Raw genomic sequence first — 17,822 nt, forward strand, 5'->3', positions numbered from 1 at the left:
GGTCCTTGGAAAGTGCAGTATAGCCAGCCACAGGCTTCAGTTTGAAAGTCTTTTAAGAGTTAGAAACTTCTGAATGTGGATGACTGCTTCTTGTTTGATTTTTTTCTAATTGTGAAATATTTCAAACATACCAAAAACCTGTGTGAGTCGTGATATACATACCCATGTACCTGCCACCCAACTTTTAAAAAATGAAGATTTTGACACATTAGCTTCATTTTTTTTTTTTTTTTTTTTAACAAAGAACCATCATAGAGAGAGTTGACTCCCATTCACTCTCTAATTCCATTTGCCGTCTTCCCAACTTCTCTCCTGAATTTGGTATTTTATCATTTAATTGCATTTCCATATATCCTGAAACAATCGATAGTGTTTTTGCGTATTTTAAAACTATGTAAATCATCTTTATATAACCTTCTGAAACTTGCTTTTTACCTTAATATTATGTTTTTAAAAATATGATTATGTTAATACATGTAGCTCTAGCTCAGTCTAACTGCCATGTGGTATTATCTTATGATTATACCATGTTGTAGTAATTTTTTTCTCCCAAGTGTATTTTTGAAACAAGTAGAGGATGAGCAATCTCCAGAGTTGGCATCAGCATCACGCCACAGTCCGCTTGGAGCAGAGTGCCCGAGAAAGGCGCTGGGCACTAGCCCAGAAGCACAGATAGAGACTAGCATGGGGAAGAGCTCGGGAAAAGGAGGGAAATGGAGACAGCAATCAGACAGGGTAGTAAGTGTAGGAGTCAAAGTGTGCTCAGTATTGGAGGAAGCAGATCCAGGGTGTTCAAGGCAGATTTGGGATGAATCTCACTAACATCTTCTAGTCATAGCATCACTCGTTTTTTTTGGAGACAGAGTCTCACTCTGTTGCCCAGGCTGGAATGGTGGAGTGGTACAATCGGCTCACTGCAACCTCTGCATCCTGGGTTCAAGTGATTCTCCTGCCTCAGCCTCCCCAGTAGCTGGGATTACAGGTGTATGCCACCATGCCCGGTTAATTTTTGTGTTTTTTATTAGAGATGGGGTTTTACCACGTTGGCCACCATGGTCTCAAACTCCTGACCTCAAATGATCTGCCTGCCTTGGCCTCCCAAAGTGCTGGGATTACAGGCGTGAGCCACTGCACCCAGCTCATGGCAGCACTCTTAATCTGGAAGTTGATGTGTCCTTGCTAGGCCATGGATATGTAAAAATGATCATTTAATTTCTCTGTGCATCTGTCTTCACATTTTACAGTAGTCAGCTATGGTCACTCCTCATTTTCTTGCCTCCTCCTTCTCTTCCCCTGTGTGGGCACCTCCAGTAGGACCTGTCTGATTGTTTGGGTAAATCTAGCAACATTGATTTAAGTTACTAGCAACATTGATTTAATTTACTCCTCCCGTGGTAAGTCAAAGAAGCACATGCCCTTTTTCCTAATAGAATAGCAAAACCAGAGATTTATATGTATATATTTTTGGCCCGGCGTGGTGGCTCACTCCTGTAATCCTAGCACTTTGGGAGGCTGAGGTAGGCGAATCACCTGAGGTCAGGAGTTTGAGACCAGCCTGGCCAATGTGGTGAAACCTTGTCTCTACTAAAAATACAAAAATTAGCCGGGCGTGGTGGCAGGCGCCTGTAATCCCAACTACTTGGGAGGCTGAGACAGGAGAATTGCTTGAACCAGGAGGGGCAGGTTGCAGTGAGCCGAGATTGAGCCACTGCACTCCAGCCTGAGTGACAGGGTGAGACTCCGCCTAAAAAAAAAAAAGATTTATATGTGTGTGTGTGTGTGTGTGTGTGTGTTTCTTTCTTTCTTTCTTTTTTTTTTTTTTTTGAGTCAGAGTCTTGTCATGTCTCCCAGGCTGGAGTACAGTGCCACGATCTCAGCTCACTGCAACCTCCGCCTCCCTGGTTCAAGCGATTCTCCTGCCTCAGCCTCCTGAGTAGCTGGGATTGCAGACACGCACCACCACGCCCAGCTAATTTTTTTTTTTTTAGTAGAGACGGGGTTTTGCTGTGTTGGCCAGGCTGGTCATGAACTCCTGACCTCAGGTGATCCACCTGCCTTGGCCTTCCAAAATGTTGGGATTACAGGCATGAGCCATCACACCCGGCCATCTTTCACATTTAGATGCATAATTCACCTGGAATTTAATTTTATGCATGGTGTGAGGGAAGAGTGATTTCATTTCTATTGCAGTTGGGTAATTAGTTGACTCAGAACATTTGGAAGAGGCTGTCTTTCCCCTGCTGCTTTGGGCTGATTTCTGCTGTGTTGTTGCACTATTCCACTTGTTTATCTTAGCACCTACTCCATTCTGTCTTCATATTTGGTAAAGTCTGCCCTTTTACTTTTATTTTGTTTTTCAAGTTTGATTTAGCTAGTCTTGGCCCTTTGTATTTCCCTGTATACTTTGGAATCAGCTTGTCAATTTCCATGCAAAAAACTTTCAAGAATTAGTCAGGCTGATTCTTGTGATCCACTTGGAGAGAAATTACACTTGACGGTATTGAGTCTTCAGATTCATGAACGTGGTATATCCTTTCATTTCTTTAGGTCTTCTTTAATTTATCTCAGTAATGTTTTAATGTTTTTGGTTTCTGGGTAGTGGTCTTGCATACCTTTCATTAAATGTATTCCTGGATTTGAGATACAGTATTTTTCAGTTCTAGAATTTATGTGTTTTTTTGTGTTTTTTTTTAGTTCACAATCCTGCTTTTTAATTCCCTAAACATATTGATTATGGTTATTTTAAAGTTCCATTTTGTATAGCTTTCTATTATTGTTTTTCATGGATTTTAGTCATAGCTTCTTGCTGCCATGTGTGCCTAATTATCTCTGATCAAATGCCAGACATTGTCTGTATAGTGATAATGTGTGACCACAAAGGGCTTACTTTTGCATCTGATAGGTAGATAGGTTGGGAGTATGTGCAATCCAAGATCACTGTAATCTACATATAGAGAACGTGGTTTGAAACTGGCTCCAGTCCTTACGGGTGCTGCTCTATTTTTAGCTTATACGCAAGGTATGGTCCTTCTAAGTCCCAACAAACAACCTGGGATGCTTTCCAGGGCACCTCCTCCTCGATGAGCTCTCTGAGTCTGTCAGAGTTCCGCCCAGTTCTGCAGGCACCTCCTCCTCGATGAGCTCTCTCAGTCTGTCAGAGTTCCACCCAGTTCTGCGGACACCTCCTCCTTGATGAGCTCCTGGCTCTCTGAGTCTGTCAGAGTTCCACCCAGTTCAGCGGGCACCTCCTCCTCGATGAGCTCCTGGCTCTCTGAGTCTGTCAGAGTTCCGCCCAGTTCTGCGGGCACCTCCTCCTCGATGAGCTCTCTGAGTCTGTCAGAGTTCCACCCAGTTCAGTGGGCACCTCCTCCTCGATGAGCTCTCTGAGTCTGTCAGAGTTCCGCCCAGTTCTGCGGGCACCTCCTCCTCGATGAGCTCCTGGCTCTCTGAGTCTGTCAGAGTTCCGCCCAGTTCTGCGGACACCTCCTCCTCGATGAGCTCTCTGAGTCTGTCAGAGTTCCGCTCAGTTCAGCTACTTGGTGATTACTTTTTGACTTGACTTGGCCCTCAGTTCTTCACTTCTGTAATGTCTTTAGATTTACAGAAAAATTTTAGTGCGATCTTTTTAGTTCCCATTGGAAGAGTTGGTCTGAGTGCTATAATTTTGTCGGTGCCATAAATGGAGTTCCTATGTGTGTGTATGTATTCAGTTTAATGAACATATTTTTCATACTTTATTAAAAACTTCGAGATAAGAGTATTTACTAAGCATTTTAAAAGTCTGCTTTTAATACAAATGAATGAGACAATGGACATTCAAACACTACTGCGGAAGCATCTCTACACTCTTCAGTGTTAAGCATAATAATTTATTTGTTATTATTGTTTTTTTAAGGTCTCATTCTGCTATTCAGGCTGGAGTGCAGTGGTGCTATCATAACTCACTGCAGCCTCAAACTCCGGGCTCAAGCAATCTTCCCACCTCAGCCTGCCTAGTAGCTAGGACCATAGGCATGTGCCACCACAGCCAGCTAATTGTTTTTTTTCTTTTTTTTGTAGCGACAGGGTCTCTTTATGTTGCCCAAGGTGGCTTCTATCTCTTGGGCTCAAACAGTCCTCCCACCTTGGCCTCCCAAAGTGCTGGGATTACAGATGTGAGCCACCATGCTTGGCTACATAAATAATTTAAATTGCAGTCAGATAGGCTCTGCTTTTGTGTATTAGATCTGCATATTTAAGACCCCTGTGTTTGGAAACTTTTAGACTTGAAAAGTGAAATCTCTACATGCTTATATTAAGTATAAGAACAACTGTTACCAGTGAATGGTGCCACCATGCAAAATATTACTCTTCACAGATTTTCTTCACCTGTTGTTCTGTGTCACAAGCTTGGAGACTGCCTATATTTTTTTGTGGCATCTGTCTTCAATTTTTATTGTGGTCAGGTATTGTATCAGTCTGTTCTCATGCTGCTAACGAAGACGTAAAACGAGACTTGGTAATTTATAAAGGAGAGATGTTTAACAGACACACAGTTCCACATGGCCGGGGAGGCTTCACAATCATGGCGGAAGATGGAGAAAGCAAAGGGACATCCTACATGGTGGCAGGCAAGAGGGTATGTGCAGGGGAGCTGCCCTGTTATAAAACCATCAGAGCTTGTGAGACTCACTCACTGTCCAGAGAACAGCGTGGGGAAGAACCTGCCCCCATGATTCAGGTACCTCCCACTGGGTCCCTCCCACCTTGAACGTGGGGATTATTTCAGTTCAAGGTGAGATTTGAGTCGGGAGGACACAGAGCCAGACCATATCAGGTATGGATCATCCCTCATTTTATTGTTTCCTCCTCCTCTGTGTGGGCACTTCCAGTAGGACCTGTTTAGTCCAGTGGCAGCTGGGGGCTTTCCCAGCTGCCATGGCACAGAGGCCTTACTTTGGGATCCTGGGTAAGCTTGTGTGGCCCAAGTTGGGACCTAGTGGACTCTGGACCCCTTCTTTGGCAGCAAAGCAAAGGCCAATGCCTTTCCAAAGGAATAAACACTGGCAGCTGTGTCCAGCTCACTTGGGTCCAAGGTCTCTGGTGTGTATCTGATTTCTGGCTGGTGCCCACCTTGGAGGTGGTCAAAGTGACCTGACCAAAGGCAGACCGTACTGTACTGGATTGGAACCTGCGGGGCATTCGGGGCTCCCAGCCATTGTGTCGTGCCCTTTTAGGGTGCTTCTTAGCCACGCTTGGTCCATTGTGGAGTCACCCAGCTGCCAGCTGCCTAAAGTACTTCTTTGCCAGACTCTCCTTTCAGACTCTGGGAGGCTGATTTGCTTGAGCCCAGAAGTTCGAGGCTGCAGTGAACTATGCTACCGCGCTCCAGCCTGGGTGGCAGAGCAAGACCCTGACTCTAAAACATAATAAAAAACCAAAAAAGAGAAAGAGCAGCACCATCATCCCCAAACACTCCTCGTTTATCCCTCTGCAGTCTTCTGGTCTCCTAGCTTATCTGTTCCCTATCCTTATGGGTGTATCTTTTCAGAAATGTCCTATAAATGGAATCAGACAGCATGTAACCTTTCGAGAATGGCTTCTTTATCTCAGCGTAATGTATTTTGAAATTCATTCACATTTTTGCAGGTATCAGTAGTCTGTTCCTCTTTATTGCCGAGGAGTTTTCCATAGTATGGTTATGTTACAGTCTCTTTATCCATTCACTTGACATCTGAGTTGTTTCTAGTTTTTTGGTGATTAAGAATAAAGTGGCTATAAACAATTGTGTACAGGTTTTTATGTGAACACAAGTTTTTACTTCTCTAGGGTAGGTAATCAAGTGGAATTGCTGGGTCATCTGGTGAGTGTTTGCTTTACTGTATAAAGAACTTCCACACTGTTTTCGAGAGTGGCTGTACCATTTTGCATTCCCACCAGCAATATATGGGTTTCTGTTGCTTCACAGTCCTTGTCGGCACTTGAGATTGTCAGTATTTTTAAAGCTTTAGCTGTTTGAATAGGCATATAGTGGTATCTCATTATGGTTTTGTGTTTCCTAACAGAAGGAAAATGATAACAGCAGAAATCGGTGGAACTGAAAACAGAAAAAACAGTAGGAAAAAAATCAGTGGGGCCGGGTGCAGTGGCTCACACCTGTAATCCCAGCACTTTGGGAGGCCGAGGGGGTTGGATCACTTGAGGTCAGGAGTTCTAGACCAGTCTGGCTCACATGGTGAAACCCCATCTTTACTAAAAATACAAAAATGAGTCAGGCGTGGTGGCGCATGCCTGTAATCCCAGCTACTCGGGAGGCTGAGGCAGGAGAATCGCTTGAACCTGAGAGGCGGAAGTTGCAGTGAGCCAGTTGCGCCATTGCACTCCATCCTGTGTGACAGAGCAAGACTCTGTCTCAAAAAAACAAAAAAAAAACCAGTAGAACCAAAACCTGGTTCAGTTTGATAAACCTCTAACAAGACTGATAGTGAAAAAATACCAATTACCAAAGACACAAATCACCAAAGTCAGGAATGAAAGAAGCCTATCTCTATAGGGTACACAGACATTAAAGCATGATAAGGGAGTACTGTGAACAACTGTATCCACATCTGGTTGTATGCCCAATAGATGTTTCAGGCAACGATGGACCGCATATACAACAGTGGCTGTGTGAGATCATGATAAAGCTAAAAATTCTTACCACCTAGTGACCTTGTCGCCATTGTAACACAACGCATTACTCACATGTTTGTGGTGATGCTGGTGTAAACAAACCTGTGCTGCCAATCTATTAAAAATCTAGTCCATATAATTATGTGCTGTACATAATACTTGGTAATGATAACACATGAATGTTACTGGTTTTTGTGTTGACTGTACATTTTATTGTTATTTTAGAGTATATTCCTATTATATTTTAAAAAGGTTAACTGCCAGACAGCCTCAGGCAGACACTTGAGGAGTTATTTGAGAAGAAGGCTTTGTAATCATAGGAAGTGTCAGCTTCCATGCATGTTATTACCCTTGAAGACCTTCCAGTAGGTTAAGATGTGGAGATGGAAAGCAGTGTTACTGATGACCTTAACCCTCTGTAGGCCTAGGCTAATGTGTGTGTCTTAGTTTTCAACAAAAAAGTTTTAAAAGTAAGAAAAAAAAGCCCCAAAAACAACAACAACGAAAAACCCCACAAAACTTAAAAGAATACAGAAAAGCTTATAAGCTGGTCATGATGACTCATTCCTGTAATCCCAACACTTTGGGAAGCCAAGATGGGAAGATTGCTTGAGACTGGGAGTTGGAGACCAGCCTAGATAGCATGACAAGACCCAGTCTCCACAAAAAATTTAAAAATTGGCTGGGTGTGGTAGAACAGCACCTGCAGTCCTGGCTACTCAGGAGGCTGATGTGGGAGGATCGCTTGAGCCCAGGAGTTCCAGGCTGTGGTGAGCTATGATTCTGCCACTACTACAGCTTGTCTCTTCAGAGACACAGCAAGACCCTGTCTCTTAAAAAAAAAAAAAAAAGAGTAAGGATATAAAGAAAGAAAATATTTTTGTACAGCTATGCAATGTGTTGGTTTCTCAAGCTGTGTTATTATAAAGGTTAAAACGTTTTCTAAAAGCTGCAGTAAGCTAAGGTTAATTTATTATTGAAGAAAGAAAATGTTTTTCTCTAAATGTAGTGTAGCCTAAGTGTACAGAGTATTAAGTCTACAGTCATGTACAGTAATGTCTTCCCAGTCACTCACCCCTCAGTGATTCACACAGAGCCACTTCCATTCCTGTAAGCCCAATTCATGTTAAATGCTCTATACAGGTGTATTATTTTTCATCTTTTATATCATATTTTTACTGTACTTTTTCTGTGTTTATAAATATATATTTTGTTGTTGTTGTTTTGTTTTGTTTTGTTTTTTGAGACAAAGTCTCACTCTGTGGCCCAGGCTGGAGTGCAGTTGCACGATCTCAGCTCACTGCAACCTCCACCTCGCGGGTTCAAGAGATTCCCCTGCCTCAGCCTCCCAAGTAGCTGGTACTACAGGCACACGCTGCCACACCCGGCTAATTTTTTGTATTTTAGTAGAGATGGGGTTTCACCGTGTTGCCCAGGCTGGTCTTGAACTCCTGAGCTCAGGCAATCTGCCCTCCTCGGCCTCCCAAAGTGCTAGGATTGCAGGTGCGAGCCACCGTGCCTGGCCTAAATATTTTAAACACACAAATACCATTGTGTCACAATTGCCTACAGCATGTAGCACAATAACATAGTGCACAGGTTTGTAGCCTAGGAGCAACAGGCTCTACCACACGGCGTCGGTGCAGTCGGTTATACCATCTCGGTTTGTGTGTGTAGACTCAAATGATGTTTGTACAACAGTGAAATTGATTGACAATGCATTTCTCAGAATGTACTCCCATCGTGAAGTGACACTGACTACTTTCTGTCTCTCTCTCTCTCTTTCTCCTTCCTTCCTCTCTCTCTCTCTGTTTCTGTTCTTTCTTCAGAATCTGTATCTGTTGTCCAGGTTGGAGTGCAGTGGTGTGATCTTGGCTCACTGCAATCTCTCCCTCCCAGGTTCAAGTGATTCTCCAGCCTCAGCCTCCTAAGTAGCTGGGACTACAGGCGCATGCCACCATGCCCAGCTAATTTTTCTATTTTTAGTATAGACGGCGTTTCACCATGTTGGCCAGGTTGGTCTTGAACTCCTGACCTCAAATGATCCGCCCACCTCAGCCTCCCAAAGTGCTGGGATTACAGGCATGAGCCACCGCGCCTGGCCCACATGACTATTTTCAACATCTTAGATGAAAGGTACCAATTTCTTGAAAGCCACAACGCCCCAGAACTCATCAATAATGAAGCCAAAACCTGAATAGTCCTATAACTATGAAGTAAATTAATTTCATAGTTTAAAACCTGGAAAATAAACCTGTAAGACCATATGGTTTCACTGGCAAATTTTATGAGACATCTAAAAAAGAAAACAATTCTGCATAATCTCTTCCATATATTTTAAAACGTATTACTTTGAGATAATTTTAGACTTGAAGTTGCAAAAGTAATACATGGAATTCATCTAGTTACCCCCAGTAACATCTTATGTAGCCATTACACATCGTCAAAACCATCTTCCATACGTTCTTAATTACAAAGGATTATGTGTCTAAAAATTTTAAAGAATAAAAGTATATGAAGTAAAAAATGAATCTGTCTCTCACCCTACCCAAAGACAAATCACTCCACAGGGGAAAATGCTGTTAATAATTAGTTGTGCATCCCTTCTGGACATTTTCTGTGTATATACAAATATACACAACTACTAAGTAAATATACATGCTTAATTTTTATCAGAATGGAATCATTCTGTATATGTATTGTTTTTCAACCTGCTCTTCTTACCCAGTAGGATACCATGAATCCATGTAAGTGATGTCTAACCCCAGGCCCCACAAATAACAGGATTTTATTTTATTTTTTAAGATTGACAGAGTCCTGTAGTACGGATGTTTGGCAGCATATTTATTTCGTTTTGGTGACAGACAATTAGATTGTTTTGCCTTATTTGCCATCACATATAGTGTGCACTACTCATCCTTGTTCCTGTGAACTGAAGGGGTAGTTGAGTGCTTTTGAGAATAGGTTTTTAGAAGTTGTGTTGCCATGTGAAGGACTTGGTGATATTAGTTCGGATTTGGCGTCTGTGATCCTGAGGGAGATTCTTCTGCAGCAGTGGAGTTTAGCCAGAGCCACATTTCATATGTCTGTGATGCAGGTTAATTGCCTCTCCTATGCACATGCGCATTTGAAAATTACTGCCTTCTAAACCTTAAAAAATTGTGTACAAGTTGAAACTTAATAAGTGAAATTGTACAGTTATATCCTGAACCTGATGAGGATTGTCACTGCAGCACTGAGCGTGTTGGTGTGGGCGGTGGCTGGCTCTGGACCTGGGGGTGTCTAGTGATGGGGTGAGGGGGTGAACAAGGATGACGTACTTCCAGGGGGCACCCGGGTCAGTGCAGTAGATCAGGTGTGCTCATTGCATTGAGGAAGGGTTGGTTTTAAAAATGGAAGGCTTAGGGAAGAAAACAGTCATTTATAATATAATGCCATTCAGGTCAATTAAAAATACACAGACACAAAGCAGCATGAGTTCTGCAGAATATATTCTAAAAGACACTATAAAAAAGTTTCCAAAAGGCACTAAAAAATTATAAGAAAATATGTCTGAAAGACACTAAATGCAAAAAGAAAGTTGTCTGAAGGGATGGAACACAGTGGGGGCACAGGGAATAAATAAATGGAAGGACAGACAGATAAGCATAAGAGGCTTGGGAGGAACCAAGTGAGCTCATAAAGCAGAGGCTCTGTGCAGAGGGCAGGGCTTGGGTGCAGTGCAGGGTGGAGTAGGTGGGGAGGTTGTGGTAGACTCTGGGCCAGAGCAGCTGTTTGGCCCACAGGCTGTGGCTCAGGCTCTTCTTCTGTAAGATGGCATATTAATGCCTACGCAGAGGCTTCCACTGAGGCTTAACTTAGATGTCACATATTCAACGGTGTCAATCTGTTCACACAACAAATCCTACAATAAAAAATTCATCTAAAGTAAATAGTTGTGTACTCGATAAGCGACATCAGCCTGTGTCTTTTGATTCACAGCAGCCTTACTGCTTTGCTTGTTTGTTTTGAGAGAAGGAAGGTCTTTTTTTTTTTTTGAGATGGAGTCTCACTCTGTAGCCCGGGCTGGAGTGCAGTGGCCGGATCTCAGCTCACTGCAAGCTCCACCTCCCAGGTTCACGCCATTCTCCTGCCTCAGTCTCCTGAGTAGCTGGGACTACAGATGCCCGCCACCTCGCCCGGCTAGTTTTTTGTATTTTTAGTAGAGATGGCGTTTCACTGTGTTAGCCAGGATGGTCTCGATCTCCTGACCTCATGATCCGCCCGTCTCGGCCTCCCAAAGTGCTGGGATTACAGGCTTGAGCCACCGCGCCCGGCCTGGAAGGTGTTACAAAACACTAAAAACTCCACCATGTTCACCCAGAGGACAGGCTAATCATGAGAATTGTAATATATATTTCTGGTCTAAATAAAGTCTTCTAAATAAAACCTGCTAGAACTTCCAGGTATGTGTAGGAACCCAAATAGTGTGCTTAGGTTAAGAAGTGTTTCCATGATGGTGCGTTCCCTACCTCGTTCCTAGGTGGTTTAATTTGTTTTCAGGCTATTTTTCCTTATGATAATTTATTGGAACAGCCATCTTTTTTCCTCCTTTCCCAAGGACACCCCTTGGCCTGGGAGGACTTGTGTCCCATGGGTCCCTTATTGCAATACTTGTGAAACTTGAACCTGCACAGGAATGACTGGAGGGTCTCAATAAAGTGCAGTTTTGGATTCTGTCAGTTGGGTGTGGCCTCAGAGTCTGCGATTTTGGCAAGCTCCCAGGGGATGGTGATCACAATTTTTAAAATTTGAAGTATTATTTATACACAGTAAAATTCACCCTTACTCTTCTGTAATGGTACAGATTTTTGACAAGTGCATATACTCATGTAACCACCACTACACTCCCGACATAGAGCAGTTTCACCACCCTCAAAATTCCCTTGTCCTTTCCTCACTGCCCTCAAAATTCCCTCGTCCTTTCCTCACCACCCTCAAAATTCCCTTGTCCTTTCCTCACCACCCTCAAAATTCCCTCGTCCTTTCCTCACCACCCTCAAAATTCCCTTGTCCTTTCCTCACCACCCTCAAAATTCCCTTGTCCTTTCCTCACTGCCAGACCCTGGCAACCACTATCTGTCTCTGATTCTGTGGTTGTATCTTTTCCAGAATGTCATAAAAATTGAGGATTCCATATATAGCCTTTTGAGTCTGGCTTCTTTCACTCAGCAGCATGCATGTGAGATCTATCCAAATTGCCGTGTGTATCAGTAGTTTGTTCCTTTCTTACTGCTGAGTGGTATTCCATTTTATGGGGTACTATGATTCCATCATAGTTTATTTGTCCTATCACTTCGTGGAAAGACATTAGTGTTTCCAGTTTTTCAATCATGAATTAATTTTTAATTCTAAAATTTTGCAATTGTAGAAGAAATGTAATTCTTTTTTCCATTGTTGTTTTAGGTGACATCACTCAAAAAGGGTATGAAAAGAAAAGGGCAAAGCTGCTTGCACGTTATATACCGCTTATTCAAGGTAAGGTCAATACACTCAGATGTTACATAGCAATTATATTGTTTCATAAGACTTGATTTTTAACTTGTTTTTAGGGTTTAACATTTGTTAGCAATGTTAAACCAAGTTTAAACACTGGTATATGTTGATTATTGATGGAGACAGGGTCTCGCTGTGTTGCCCAGGCTGGTCTTGAAAAATATGCCTCTAATATTAAATAATAAAATCCAAAGACATAGATTATAATTTAAAGCTCTGGCTTGATACAGATCTCATATCTCATTCCCAAAGAGGATTTATTTTATTTTTATGATTATGAACAGCCTGGCACATTTCCTTACTGGGGCTAGCGCATCCATTGTAAAGATGTCGGTTCTTGCCACGTTAGATTGATTTGTAGATTCAGTGCATTCATCATTTCAATAGGGGTGTGTGTGTGTGTAACTTAACAAGTTAGTTCTGAGATGTATATCCAAGTATAAAAGGTCAAGAGACCCAAAATACGTTCAAAAAAGAATGAGGCGAGAGGATTGGCCCAATAAGGATATGAAGAGTTACTGTAAAGCCATTGTCACTAAGACAGAGTGGACAGCTCAGACAGATGCATGCGTGCGTGGAGGACTGGCCCAATAAGGATATGAAGAGTTACTGTAAAGCCATTGTCACTAAGACAGAGCGGACAGCTCAGACAGATGCATACGTGCGTGGAGGATTGGCCCAATAAGGATATGAAGTGTTACTGTAAAGCCATTGTCACGAAGACAGAGTGGACAGCTCAGACAGATGCATACGTGCGTGGACTTTGCACATGGGAATAGCGGTGTGGCAGGCATGGTGCTGGCGTAGTTCTTTGTCCATATGTAAAGCACATGACATTGGAGACAAAAATCGGTTCCAGATGTATTCGGCCTAAATGTGAAAGATCTTTAAAGCCTTTAGAAAATCTTATAGGAAAATTGTCACCATCTCAAGATAGGATTTTTTGATGTCACTAAAGGTGCCAAAAAGCAGGAACCATAAAGGAAAGGATTGATTAATTGGACCACATTAAAATTAAGAACTTCTTTTTTTCAAACGTCATCATAAAGAGATTGCAAAGACAAACTACAGAGTGTGAGAAGATAGTTGTAACACAAATAAGTAGTATCCAGAGGCCAGGTGCAGTGGGTCACACCTGTATTCCCAGTGCTTTGGGAGGCTGAGGCGGGGGGATCATGAGGTCAGAAGTTCAAGACCAACCTGGCCAACATAGTGAAGCCCCGACTGTACTAAAAAATACAAAAATTAGCCGGGCATGGTGGCGCGTACCTGTAGTTCCAGCTACTCAGGAAGCTGAGGCAGGAGGATCGCTTGAACCTGGGAGGTGGAGGTTGCAGTGAGCCGAGATCATGCCACTGCACTCCAGCCTAGGAGACAGAGTGAGACTTCATCTCAAAAAAAAAAAAAAAAAAAAAAGAACTAGTGTCCAGAATGTACCAAGCAGTGCTGTCAAGTACAACTTCTTGCAGTAACGGACCTGTTCTCTAACTGCATTGTCCAGTATATGAAACACCAGCCATGTATGATGATTGCACATAAGAGACAAGGTCTCACTCTGTTGCTCAGGCTGGGGCACAGTGGTGTGATCATAGCTCACTGCAGTCTCAAACTCCCGGGTTTAAGCAGTCCTCTTGCTTCAGCCTCCTGAGTACATGGGATTACAGGTGTGCACCACCACGCCCAGCTTATTGATTGAGATGGGATCTTGCTGTGTTGCCCAGGCTGGTCTTGAACTTCTGGCTTCAAGCAAGTTTTCTGCCTCAGCCTTCTAAAGTGCTGGGATTACAGGTGTGAGCCACCACACCTTCCCTTAATTTAATTAGTTTAAGCTTAATAGCCAGAAAGTCTCCCAACATGATAAGAAAAAGTCTAGTATAAAAATGGATGAAGATTCAAATAGGTTATTTCATAAGAGAAAATCCAAATAGCCAATGAGCAAATGGAAAGATGTTTAACCTCACTAGTAATAAGAGAAAGGCACTTTGTAACCACAGCCAGCTATCCTGTTGGAGAGGATTTGATCGGTAGGATGCAGGCAGCTAATATTACATAGTAAAGTTGAAGAGGTGTCGCAGTTCTTCAGGTACATATTTGCCCTAGAGAAACTCCTGTTTGTTTGCACCTTATTCTCTTGTACAAAAATGTTCATTATATCTGTAAACTGCCAAGAACTCGAATACCCATCAATAGAATTCATACAGCGGAAAGCTAAAGACCCACATGCATCAGCAAGAATGAGTCTTGTAAACATCGTAGGGATGAAGGAAGGAATTACAAAGGCATATAGCCAGTACAAGCTTAAAAAAAGACGCAAACCGAGCTGTTAATACTTAGGGACCTTGTGTAGTGAGTCCAGACAGAGAAGGAAATGGTTTGCACAGAAACCAGCACACCGTTTCCTCATGGAAGTTAGATTGCAGAGGGTCACAGGGACCCATTAAGGGAATGAGTGTTTTGTTTCATAGCCTATGTGGTGGTTACATTGATTGTTTCTTAATAATATTCTTAAACTATATACGTGCTTTATATTGCCTGTATTGGTATGATATATTTTATAACAGATCAACAACAACAAGATTGACGAGGCTCTTTGTATGCTGATATGTATTCATCCAAAATAAAAACAAACTCAGAGTAAAATTGGGATTGAGGGAAACTATTAAAATATCTTTAAAGCCCATTTGTCCGAAATCACCAGCAATCATCAAACTAAACAATCAGATACTGTAGCCATTTCCATTCCAAATGAGTAAACAGAAATGCTGGCCAGCCCATTCTTATTACATATTATGTGGGTGGTCACAGCTGATGCAGTGAGAGGGAAAACAAAGCAGAATAAATATTAGAGAACAAAAGATAATCATCTTTAGGTGATATTATTTTATACCTCAAAAACTCATGTGACTGCCTATGTAACTGTTAGAATTAGTAAGTGATTTTGGTTTGATAGATATGAAGATAGAAGGCAAATATGTGACTTTTCTGTAGCAATATTTCTTGTTTTCAAATATGAAAAAATCTTACTCGGATAATGAAAACAAACTGTCAAATGCTTATTACTGCATTTAGTAAGAAAGAACCTATGTTAGGATCGTAAAATCTATTTGAAAGAAATAACCAAGACCCTAATATGTGAAGAAACATATCAGTTTCCTAACTGGAAAAACTTAATACATCCTATAAAACTGGCAGATCCTGAGTTAATGTGTGAACATAATGTAGTCCAGTCTGAATATCAGGCCTGAGGTTTTCCTAAACCTAGGATTGGAAATGACCCATTAGAAGGGGCAAAGTTCTGAGAGTAGCCCATCAATTTTTGAAAAAGAACACTGGTGATAAAGGACTGGCATTTGAGATACTAAACCTGATTGTGTATGCTTTATAGTCACAACAGGAGGATGTCAGTGTGCAGAGTACACAACTCAGTCAGTGAAAGAGAAGAAGCCTGGAAGTGATTTGAGAGGATGTGAAGGAGGAAGGGTTAATAGCTGGTACTATCCTTCTGCAGGCAAGAACCCTCTTCCTCCTCCCCACCATTGGTGAACATAAACTTCAGAATAATTAAAGTTCTAAATATGTTTTTAATTATAAAAACATACAATTCAGGAGACTATTTGAATACCCCTTTGAGTAGGAATTGTCTTCATAGGCAAGATAGGAGACCTGGAAGCTAGAAAGGAAAAGATGGACAGGTGTGACAGGCTCCCTAGAAATGAGAACATTTCAGAATGACTGAGCTGCTACTCGCCAGGCCACAGCTCTGTGTGTGTACACAGTTCAGGGTGTCCACAGGAGACAAGGAGTGAGGCTTCCTGCTCTTTTAGTGGGGGTCTTTAGTTGGGTGACATAACAGAAATCCAAAGGACAGGAAATGTGGATAGGCAATAAATATTAAATTTTGTTCAACCTCAGTGGTAGATATGGAAATGCAAATTAAAGGGTACCATTTTTCTCTTATCACATTGGCAAAATTCTAGAACTTTTTATAACATCTAGTGCTGACAGAGAGTGGGGAAATGGCACTTTCATACATTGCTTGTCAGAGCGTGAATTGCTATAACCTTTTTGGAAAGTTACCTCTTCATATCTGTTAAGTTAAAAATATATCTACTTCTTCATCCAGTAATTTCACATTGGGTCTTGTGTCTTTGTTGAATAAATGAATCTATCTCAAAGAATAAAAGGACGCATATTTTGGAATACAAGTGTAAGGAAGTCCATTTGTGTATACGTCACTTTACAGCATGCTTGTCTATCATCCATAAGGTGTAAGACTCGGTATTGTCCATTGTGAACTTTAAAGTTGTTTTATCCAGTCACAAAAAGCCAAAAGTCAGTAGGGCTCTGCTCAATATGTGTTTTGTACACAGACACACACACACACACACACACGAAGAGCTAATACCAGTTTCTGTAGAGAGTGTTCCCATTCTCCACATCACTGACCACCCCAAAATGTACATAGTACTCGAACAACATCAGCAGCATCTGTTCTGCTCACAAATGTGCAGTGCAGGCCCAGCTCAAATGTTATCTTGTCCCTGTCCACAGAGCCAGAGCTGGGTGCTCAAGTCCTGGGCCAACATCCTGTGAGGGCTCCTCAGTCACAACGGTGGCTGTTGGGGTGGGGAGACTCCTGCTGCCGAGCACCTGGCTCCCCAGCCCTGCCTGTGTCTCCCTCTGTCCTCATGTGGCCCCTCCACTGTGGGGCTTAACACTCTAGACTTGGTGTGTGGTGTTGCAGAGAGCCAGGTAGAGTTGCGTTGCCTTTCACCACCAGCCTTGGAGGTCACCCAGCATCACTTCTGCCATACTGCGCTTGTTGGGGCAGTCACTGACCTGCCCAGGTTTGAGGCAGCATGGACTCTGCCTCTTCAGGGAGTGGTTAGGGCTGGAGGAGCCGTGGGACTGGAATTCCTGCTGGCCAATTTTATGAGACATTTTGAAACAAAGGCTAAAGCTAAACACACATTTTTGTTGAAGCACAGCTACAGGTTTTGCTTTGTGCTGTTTGCAAATGCCAGCAAATTGGTTCAAATGATACTAGGGATTTTGTTTAGTGACTTGAACAATTGCTCCCCATTCCTTCACTCACTGTAATGTGTCTTGTGGCCAGGGGACCACCGCCTGGAGAGTGGAGGGCCTGGTGAAGGAGTGTGGAGAACAGTGTGCTCTTCATTTGTCCTGATTTGGAGGCAGAGCAAGTGGGTGGTGCAGCGAGGGCAGTTGGCCTGGCCTGAGCAGGTCCTGGCCTCTGAGCACTTTGTGCCCTGACGCCATCATTCTAATGCCCTCTCGCTCTTGTTTTCTCTGCCTTTTCACTTTTTTCCTGTTTATATCGGAGGGCTACTGGTGGACCCCAGTGGTGGTCTGGTGAGCTGTTTCTCACTCAGGGTTTACTGACACTGTAGAACAATGCTGGGGACAAACAGCACAGGCCATTTCAGACTTAGAAACACAGTTCAGAAGTGGGCTTTGGGAGGGCTTTCTACCACGGCTCCCACCCCTGATGTGAGCTGCCATGTGCTGTGCTGCCAAGGGTACAGGGCCAGCTGTTTGATCATCACCCTTCGTGCAGATGGTGCATGAGAGGCAGGGCGGGGTGATGTGGGGAGAGGAGAACATGGAAGTGGATG

The 17,822-nt window shown here is 42.7% G+C and overlaps 1 protein-coding gene across 10 annotated transcripts in view; it reads left to right on the top strand.

Annotated features, from left to right (window-relative positions):
- The window catches only part of DIP2A (disco interacting protein 2 homolog A), a 112,119-nt gene that overhangs the window by 18,749 nt on the left and 75,548 nt on the right, over nt 1–17,822 (top strand). For all 10 annotated transcript variants that reach the window (XR_012091111.1, XM_007971197.3, XM_073011397.1 and 7 more), the window contains one exon: nt 12,097–12,168. Coding sequence is in view for 9 of the 10 variants with exons in the window: in XM_007971197.3 (XP_007969388.2) it covers nt 12,097–12,168 (72 nt within the window). In the remaining variant the exon portion in view is untranslated. The remainder of the gene's footprint in view (nt 1–12,096; nt 12,169–17,822) is intronic.

Source organism: Chlorocebus sabaeus, chromosome 2 (genome assembly GCF_047675955.1).
Source record: "Chlorocebus sabaeus isolate Y175 chromosome 2, mChlSab1.0.hap1, whole genome shotgun sequence".
NCBI lineage: Eukaryota > Metazoa > Chordata > Mammalia > Primates > Cercopithecidae > Chlorocebus > Chlorocebus sabaeus.